Source organism: Oculina patagonica, chromosome 11 (assembly GCF_052425735.1).
Source record: "Oculina patagonica isolate OP01 chromosome 11, crgOcupat, whole genome shotgun sequence".
NCBI lineage: Eukaryota > Metazoa > Cnidaria > Anthozoa > Scleractinia > Oculinidae > Oculina > Oculina patagonica.
The window spans coordinates 3,386,956-3,396,728 of NC_135768.1; the positions used below are offsets into that span (position 1 = coordinate 3,386,956).

General features: G+C 42.0%; 1 protein-coding gene and 1 pseudogene across 2 annotated transcripts in view; one reads left to right on the forward strand and one right to left on the reverse strand.

Moving 5' to 3' along the window:
- Positions 1-5,133, reverse strand: part of LOC144630466 (uncharacterized) — a 6,453-nt pseudogene extending 1,320 nt beyond the window's left edge. The window contains exons 1-3 of the transcript XR_013566549.1: positions 5,032-5,133; positions 996-3,284; positions 1-756 (exon numbers count right to left, since the gene is read on the reverse strand). The exon at positions 1-756 is cut by the window's left edge and continues 1,320 nt beyond it. The product of XR_013566549.1 is annotated as an uncharacterized LOC144630466 (transcript). The remainder of the gene's footprint in view (positions 757-995; positions 3,285-5,031) is intronic.
- A 566-nt stretch (positions 5,134-5,699) lies between these two features.
- Positions 5,700-7,400, forward strand: LOC144630624 (myosin regulatory light polypeptide 9-like). The gene is made up of 2 exons (XM_078489001.1): positions 5,700-6,190; positions 7,023-7,400. The coding sequence occupies exons 1-2, from the start codon at positions 5,793-5,795 to the stop codon at positions 7,135-7,137; spliced, it is 513 nt and encodes a 170-aa protein (XP_078345127.1). The 5' UTR covers positions 5,700-5,792; the 3' UTR covers positions 7,138-7,400.
- The last annotated feature ends 2,373 nt before the right edge of the window (positions 7,401-9,773 follow it).

The window sequence follows — 9,773 nt, forward strand, 5'->3', positions numbered from 1 at the left end:
AGAGTTCGATAGTTTTATTTCATTCGGTAAGCTATTCCATAACACAGCCCCGCTATAGCTAAAACTTCGTTGACAGTTTTTCAGAAAGAGCTTAAATCAACCTGTTTTAGAAACACCGGAAATTGCGTCATTAAGTAAATTGTTGATTACCATGGTAACCAAAAGTAGCTCATTTCTGTCATCATCAAAGCTTGAGGTATCCAGTCCCACAAAATTCTGATTGGGTATAAAATAATATGGAACTGGCCGAGACTTGATTAACGACTCAAACAGTTTGCCAAAAATCTGTCCAGTTGTCACTATGTTTGCAGTTGCATTCTTTGCGTTTTCCTTAATGCAGTTAAAAAACAAGTTTTTAAGCAGATACGTTGAAAGAATGTCGAAGGGAAGAAGTGTTTTGACGGGAACATCGCTGCCTTCTTCAGGAGAATCCACAGCTTCTTCGAGTCTAGTACGTTTCTGTGCCTGTTCTACGGATAAATCAATCGTTGCCCTGTCAGGATTAATTTGGAACCACTGCTGCAAGACTTCACTATCTTGAGCATCGGACAATTTTAAAACGGTAGCAACATCACTGGATTGAGGCAAGACAACCCTGCCTTTGATGGTGGCAAGCAATGAACTGGTGGAAGGTTTGGGTGCTTCACTTGCGCTTCGACTTTCACTGTTGTTTGCGGCATCGTCAACTTCTTTTGTCAAGATGGATGTATCTTCACGTGCTTGCATATTTTTCGTTCTTTTAACATCAGTATTCATCTTAACACTACCATCATCTTCCTAGCCCAAAGCTACGACTTCCCGCCGCCTCCTTCTCCAACTTTTTCTCTTTCTCCTCCTCCTCCTTCTCCTCCTCCCCCTCTCGCCCCTCTTTCTCAGCGACCACCTCCTCCTCCTCCTCCTCTTTCTCTCCCTCCCCCTCCTCACCCTCTCGCCCCTCTTCCTCCTCCTCCTCCTTCACTCGCCCCTCTTCGCTCGTCTTTCTCAGTGACCTCCACATCCTCCTCCTTCTCTCGCCCCTCTTCCTCCACGACTACCTCCGCCTCCTCCTCCTCCTCCTCCTCCTCCATCTCCTCCCCCTCCTTCTCCCCCCTCTCCCCCCTCTCCTCCTCCTTTTCCTCCTCCTCCTCCTCCGCATCATACAAGATAATTTTACAAGACACAGCAGGGTGTAGAATAACTTTTGCTCCAATGAACGCCTCCTTTTGCTCTTGTGATAGGCTTCTCATTATCAGCTGCTCAGCCAAAGAAAAAGAAAGTCTCCAATACCCAGACTTTGGAACCAAATGGCAGCCGCGAGATTTGATATCCTCCGTCAGCAGACTGCTTACTTCTCTGGCTATCAGAGGCCAATCGTGTACTGGTATGGCGGGGACTAGATCTACAGTAATCACAAGCTGTTTGTAATACAGGCCAGTCCACTTGAACTTCAGATTACAGGTGACTGTTCCAGAGAGAGTCCATGTGTCTTCAACCAGAGTATGTTCCGTAAGACTCTCAACGTACATCTCCTTAGCTACAGAGGTGAAGTCAAGAAGTGTTAACGCTCTTTTAGCCACATCCACAAACACGCTCATGACCTTACCACTTTCAAGTTGCTCTTCATCAAAAAGGTTCTGAAAGTTCCCCGATTCTTCCACGTTTTTGTGAACTACCACTTCATTGTACTGAGTGTCTTTGTCGAACGTGATTGAGCATATCTGAGCTAGCCCCTCTAAGCACAGCATGTAATCAAATTCGTCTGGATCCCCAACCTTAGTTCCTTCGTAAACACTCCCAGAATGAAACAACGTCCCTTTAAACCTGTCATCGATTTCAGCTATTTTTGTTGCCCACTTAGACATGAATTCTTCAACGCATCGTTTCATGTTCTCAACTTCCGCCATATCCGCGGGGATCTGTCCTACGCCTGGAACGGAGCACATATCGTGTAGATAACCAGTAACATTTCCAGAAGATTTGGCATTCATGTACTGCACTAAATCTCGGGAACCAATGTAGTCAAACGCGTTTGAATACACTTTGAAAGCGGGGGCGACCACGGTAAATATATCGTCAGCTGGGAGGCTCTGAACAATGATGTCATCTGTTGTAGCGCCCGGCGCAACCTTCACATCACACAAGGGCATTTTTTGCAACATCATGAACGTATTCTTCATCAAATTTCAAAGCAGTATGGTAATAGTGTCTTGAGAGAGCATACTGAACTGGAAACCAATCAGCGTTGTCCGTCAGTTTGTCGTCTGCAGCAGCATCTAACAGCAGGATGATAATCTCCGGTGTACCTCCGTACGCTGCGTAGTGAAGCGGAGTTGCGTCCAACGCATCGTGCGCATTTAAGTCAGCTGACGCCCCGATCAGCATTTCAGTTAGTTCAACTGTTTAAACGCAGCAGCAAGATGGAGTGGGGTAACGCCGTTCTTGTCTGCAAGGTTGACACACGTGCGTGAATCCTGTAAAAGCAACTGTACCGTAAGCTCATTGCCAACTTCTACCGCTGTGGACAAAGTAGTGCGTCCATCCATGTCTTGTGCGTTTACGCTAGCATTGTTTTGCAATAGAAGTTGGATCATGTCTGTATTATCGGAGTCAAACACGTGCTGTAGCGGGGTCATTCCTCGATAGTCTCTGGCATCAATTAGAGCTCCTGTTCTTATGAGTGCCTCAGCATTGAGCACATGAGGTTCCTTGACAGCGTGGTGCAAAGGCGTACACCGTTCGTAATCCAGCATGTTCACATCGACATTGAATCGAAGAAGAAGAGAAATGAAGTCATAAATCAAAGCAGCGTCTAAAGATAACCCTGCAATACCACCATAGACAAACAGAGAGTGAAGACTGTTGTAGCCATGTTTATTTTGTAAATTGGGCGATGCTCCAGCTTCTAATAGCAGGGTAATAATCTCTAATAGTTTTCGATGATCAAACAAGAACCCTGTAAAATTTAGCCGGTCTGAAGGACCAGTTGAGTTCAGCAAGTTAAGCACACGCCACATTTGAAGTGGTGTATCTCCTTCCACATTTTGCAAGTTCGGGTCAGCACCCGCCTGGATCAGTAACGAAACAACGGATTTATCCTTCGTTATATGCAAGGCGGTGTTACCTAGAGAATCTCTAGCATTCACGTCCACTCCATCTTCCTGTAATAGCTTTTGAACTTCGTCGATATTGTTTGTGCGCACAGCTTCGTGTAGAGACATATTTAGGTTCAGTCTGCCCTGAAGGCTTCCAGGATGAAATATTTGAATATTTGATTTCACTTAATCCTTCAAGCAAGCCTCTCCTATCTAAAACAGAACAAAAAAGTTGAGACTTGTGGGTGTTTACAGGCCAGTGTGAGATAAAAAACTCATACCACGTTTACATAAGCCCAGTCAGGGGAATAAGTTCTAGTTTTGGCAAATCTTCCTTGAAGCACTTGAAGGATTTACGAATTATTTCATCCAATCAAAAACTAGTGTGAGTGCTGATAAGTACTCCGAAAGCCTTCGTGCATATAAATACTTCATGTTGCTTAGCAACTGCTGGGATGAAAACCGCAGGTTCAGACACTTCTTGGAGAAGTGAAGTTGCCATCAACTGGCACTTGTTCCCCCGACTGAAGCCATTTTATTGGGGTATGAGTTTTTTTTTTCACTACCATGAAAGGAATACCAAACGTAACAGTCATACCAAGTTCACATGAAACCAAAATGAATTTTTGTACCAGAATGAAAATCTTGCTCGGGTGTAAAAACTTGCGTGAACTCCGAGTCGACTTTTGCCCGGCGACGCGGGCGCGGGCCGGGCGCCCCCCGCATATTTTGTGGTGGTATCATGTAAACAAACCCAGAGCCACAAGAGGGAACCGGGGTGAGCTCACATCGGTATAAAACTCGCCCAGGTATCATGTAATCATCCTCTAATTACGCACATCTGAAAAGGAAGTGAACCCGGAAGTTAACTGTTTTCTTAAAATAGAGAACAAGCCCTAAAGACCTTTTTAATAAGTCGAGGGGCCAATTTTTATTTTTCCATGAAATGACATCATTAATAAAATAATCAAAATGACACCTCGGCCTATTACAATGGTAGATACTCTATTTTAATACGTCGAGGTACAAATGAATATTTCAAGTTAAATATTCAAAACGGCGTCTCGACTTATTAAAATGGTGTATAGTAGGGATTTATATAATCTGGAAAAAATCGTCGCTTTCTAAGTCCTCAGTAGGCTAAATCTAAAAAGTTGCAAGCAAGCCTCCTATTGCAGGCCCTCTTTGGGCCCATCACACAGTGATTGCGTGCAGACCGAAAAAGTGTCTGTGTACATGTAAAGGCCATGGCAAGAGAATTTCGCAGGAGACTCTACTAACCGGATAATACTCGGGGAAGGGACAGGGGTGTTATAATTTAATAGCCTTGTGACTTTTGAGATTTGCTGGTAGTAGGAAACTTCAAATGTTTGCGGTATTTTTCTTTGTGAACGAATGTGCTTTCGGTTGGTCAAAGTAATGCACCTATCAAAGTCAAGCCCCAGGGTGGGGGCAGACCCAGGGAATTTTGCATTTTTTGGAAGCCAGTGGCGAATTTCCCACCCCTGGGAACCTGGTGAATGTCAAATTACACATATCTCCTCTTTAAATTTTAACCCAGCAGACCATTTTAGTTCTCAAAACCCCTGCCCTGGGAGAGCCTTATGATGTCAAATTCCCGTTGGTTGTTCCCCCCCCCCCCCCATCCTGGGGCTTAACATTGATAGGTGCATTAATACTCGCAAGGAAGGGAATACATTAAGTTGCGAAATGCTCAATCGCGTTTCAACATACTTCTTCCGATAAACGAACAGCTAGCTTCAGGAGCTTTATTTTACTCCAAACAAGTGTCTACGCGCGCGATTTGCAATGCCAGGTGCGGATCGGAATTTACACTTCCGGGAGCACTTGGAGTAAGGAGCTGAAATATATTCTTGATGCAGCTTTGATGGAATCCTGGCAATGCACATTTGCTAAAGCTTGAAACAAATTCAAAAAGACGCGAAACTGAGGAACTTACCATCGTATGCGAAGTTCTTGTCAAGGAGAAAGGCTGCTTCCCAGTATAAACAGCCAGGGCGCATTCCGTGTACACGCCGCGCCGAAGATACGCCGAAGTCTCGTTCAGAGCCACTCGTTTCGAGAATGTTTTCATGTAAAAGGCACGAAACTTTCATCAATTCAATCTCTGCAAAAATCACGCAACGATCCACTCCATTCGGGCCACTCGTGACCCCGGGGGGTTGGGGGGGAGCCCCCCCCCGCATGACCGTCTACAGTCGTGACGAGTCGCATTTAAACAACAAAAACTAAAAATTAGCCTGAATTTTAAGGAAAATTTTAGCTCTTCTTTATTGTTATGGGGAGAAAACAAGAATAAGCTTTCCCGTGACCAAGGGAGCCCAAACCCCTCCCGGGAAAGTGACTCTTGAACGCTCGGTGTTGCGTTACAATATTAACCGTATTTTAATAGAATTGTTTCCCCCATGTGCTGCCACGTATTTCATTTTATTTAATTTTTTTTACGACAGGTATTCAATGTTTTGGATAATCGAGCTCTAACTTTTGTGACGTTGCGTACCCTAGCCCTGTGATTGAATGTGTAGCGAAGTGTGAAATTTTTGGCTGACAGCGGAATTCAATAGTCTTCCATATTTGGTTTGCTTACGTTTGGGGTGTATCCATCCCAAATTCTGATCGACGCGCTGTCAGACTGCTCATTTCTGATCCCGCTTTGATTCAAGACTCTTCTGATAATCCTTGCAGAACAACAACAAAAAAATGTCCAGTAAAGCTAAAACGAAGAAGACCACAAAGAAGCGTGCTCAGAGAGCAACTTCCAACGTCTTTGCTATGTTCGATCAGTCGCAAATTCAAGAATTTAAAGAAGCGTTCAACATGATCGATCAAAATCGCGACGGATTTATTGATGGAGCTGATCTCAAAGATATGTTTGCCTCACTTGGCAAAGATGTTACAGATGACTACGTGGAAGATATGCTTGGTGATGCAAATGGCGCCATAAATTTCACCATGTTTTTGACCCTCTTTGGAGAGAAATTGAACGGGACCGACCCCGAAGATGTCATAAGGAACGCGTTCGCGTGTTTCGACGAAGAAGCAACTGGGAAACTCGACGAAGATAAATTAGTCAATTTGCTCCAATCTTTGGGTGATAGGTGAGAGATGTTTATATATCTTAGAATTTCTTCTTAAGTCTAAGCTCAGCATGGGTTTTATTGCACGATTTAAGTCCCCCTTTGTGCAGTGTAGACTGCCTTTTAAAGTTCTACGAGTCTTTTCTCTGCGTGTATGTACTGTTGTGTGTAAGTAATCACAGGGTTAATTTAGCTATACACCCGCGGGTTATCAAGATAACAGTTCCACTTCTATAATTGTCCAGCCTACGAATGAAAACCGATCCATTCTATCCGTAGAATTTTAGATTTCTGTAGCAGATGTTCCGAATCTGAAGTTTAAAACGCCTAACCCTAGTGCGCGTACAATGAAATACTGTTATGCTTGTTCATTGCACCGGAACTGTCAAATATGCGCTCATTACAGTGTGATTGTTTAGCTGTAAAACGCACCAATTACACACGGAAAAGCTCTGGAAAAGCTATGATCTTTATTTGATAAACATCATGTTTTCGTATGCCGACATATTTTTAACCCTTGAAGAATTTTGTTTGCTTGCCAAAGCTGCCTTATCACTGACATCAACAAAGAGCAATCTAGCAGAAAGTAACTCAATTAACATATCGGCAGCAACAGCACATAATTTTATCTAAAGCTATTTATTAGGTTATATGGTTGTCTTTACAGATTGGATCTATATATTCTGCTTTGTATCACTTCATAGCAGCAATTAAAATTAATTGGGAGCAGGGCTGTTGTTTAAAAGGGGCCTAGATACTTGGCATTCTCTCTTCAATTGCTGCATACCTAGAGGGACTGTTAATTAGCACAAGTTACAAGCATAATTGACTGGCCTTTTGTTTCACTCAACAGATTCTCTGATCAGGAAATTGACGACATGTTGCATGGAGCGCCGGTTGATTCTAAAGGCATGTTCGATTATGTGAAATTCACAAGAGTTATCAAGCATGGAAAGGATGATGACTAGCCTGTGAATAAATTATCTGTCAACAAAACTTTGTTTTCATTTTTGTGCAGTATACTTTTGTGAGCTCCTGGTTTTTCTCAAACTTGACACATTCAAGATGGACTGTTTGACTCGACCTGTTTCTTTAGGCATAAGTCTAAGTCTGAGTAAAGCAACCCAGCTTACAAACGGAAAATCCTAGTAAGTTTAGATGGTATTAGCAGCTAACAAAACTATTTTTTGTTGTACAAGCAAGGGAAAATAAATTTATACATTTGTAGTAATTGTAGAACTAACTGCAATGTCAGCACCTTTTAACAAGGCAAATCAGAAGAGCATGAACACAAATATTTCTGGAATGTTGTTTTGTAAGGGAAACCATTCAGATTCAATCAAGTGTTCACGCTTTTCAGATTCGTACAGTAATTACTGTGGCATCTGTAGATGAGTCAGTAACTAGCTGGGATGGTGATACCCCCTCCCCTCCCCTTCCATTTTCGTGAGGTTGTCTTAACTCACCTGTGCCAGTTTGCATTCCTGGGCACAGTACAGCAAAAGCATGGATAACATTATCCACCCAATAAATCATATAGCATACTGCAAAGTGATTAAAATAATCCCCCCCCTGCCAAAAAAGAGCCTCTTAAATCTCAAAATTCTTCCAAAAATACGCCTTCCCAAATGGTGAGCCCATGGGCTTGTATTCCCCCTGAAAAGCCCCCCCCTCCATTAAATTAGCCTACCTAAAAGGGGCATTGAGCAAATATAAGCCCAGCCCTTATTGCCAGAATTTTACAGTAGTTCGTTTCATCAACACTTACCTGCTTTATAATTAACGGGTTGCACATTAGAGCAGTTCTCAATTGAGTGTCGTAAAACCAAAACCAAAGTAATCACGCTAGCCAATCACAAAGAACACGGACAATCCAGCGAACCAATCAAAACTTGAAGCAAATAAATGTAGCCGGCACGAAGCGCGGGAAAATGTGCGCGAGCGAGTCACGATTGGTTTTGGTTTTAGTTCTGATTGGCTGAGAAAGTGGCGCGAGATTTTTAAGCCAATTACTGAGCGTAGTAATGCAAAACCAAAGCAAACGCAATTTACTTTCGACACTCAAGTGAAAACCGCTCTATCTACCTTCTGAACAATTGAATTTTTGGTTTTTTGGTCCCAGCTGCCAACAGGTCATGGCATTCTCACAGCAGATAACCATGACTTTAGGGGAAAATTATGTTCTTTGAGTGCTCTGCATTGATATGTTGTGATATGAATTGATAACTTTATTTTAACGCAGTATTTCCATCAGCCTTCCATCCTGGTTAAAATTCACTCAGCTGTAGCACGAGGGTCCTTGCGGGGCTGACTCCCATCGCCTTTTACTCAGACTCATGCATTTACTCTGTGTTCTAACCAGAGTTGGGACTCTATTTTTGGACATTTTACAGACATCCATCCTTCCTGGAATAATCACATTAACCCACATTGTCTTAGATAAGTAAAAGTATTTTAATTGTGTTTTAATCGTATAACAATCTTAAATATTGCCATTATTCCCTAAAATCTTACATGGCAGAACATTTCACTTAATTTTCTATCTATCGATTCTTACGTTGCACCTTTTTAAATATAACTATGAAACATCTTGCACTTATGCATGACATGAGTATTAAAATTAATACAACTGCACCTACAACAATGCAGTGCCTTCTTTGAAAAATTAAGTTAAGCATAAATATAACAAAACCCGGCTGCCCTACAACATGGGGAACTCAGATTTAAAGTGACTGGGAGATTTCTTTTAATGTCAGAAACAACCCAGAAAATGTTCATCATCAGAGAGGTAAACTCTGATATGCCTATCTATATTTTAAACAGATCAAATGTCAGAAAAAAAAATCAATTTTTTTTAACAATTTGTTCGAAATATGCTGTTACTACATTTGTAATGGTCTATAACATCTGTTCCAATGAGCATGCGTCTTGACGACCAACAGAAGTAATTCCCAGTCCAAGAGGCCTGGGAGCAAATGTCTGGTAATAGGTTTCCTTTGTAGCAAACATTGGACTCACTCCACTGTGGTTGCCTCGGTAGCTCAGGGGTTTCAGCACCTTCCATGAGATCGGGGTGTCATGGGTTGGAATCCAGCTTGGGGCATCTTATTTTTTTGCAACATTTGTTCTGTTTATAATATAGATAGACATTTCAGAGATTACCTCTGATGATGAACAATTTGTTCAAAATATGCCGTGTTACTACAACCGAGAAAATGTAAAGATATTAATACTAATTAATTTAGACTTTGTGTACATGTCCATCTTTGCTAATTCATCCTACTATCTGCTACAAGCTTTTAGCAGATAGTAATCATACTTGCAAATAGGACAGTTAAATTAGAGGAAGAGCTACCGGTATTTTACAAACAGGAACATGATATGTAACACAAACAAGATTTTTAAGTTCGAGCCTGCACAAGGAGGGAACTCCCATGTGAAAGGGGTTGCAATGCCCGCTTGTCTTCTCGATTAGAGGTGTAAATTACTGATTTGTGTCTTGGTATTCAGGACAGAATGCCAACATTTTTTAGCTATCAAAGATTCATTTATGGTTGCACTTGAAAAATTAAAAAAATCAAAGTATGTCTAGACTGTCAGTATG

Excerpts from the sequence above, each read along its gene's own strand:
- LOC144630624 (XM_078489001.1), top strand. The coding sequence starts at position 5,793 with ATGTCCAGTAAAGCTAAAACGAAGAAGACCACAAAGAAGCGTGCTCAG. Across the intron at positions 6,191-7,022 it reads CTCCAATCTTTGGGTGATAG|ATTCTCTGATCAGGAAATTG; the intron begins GTGAGAGATGTT and ends TTCACTCAACAG.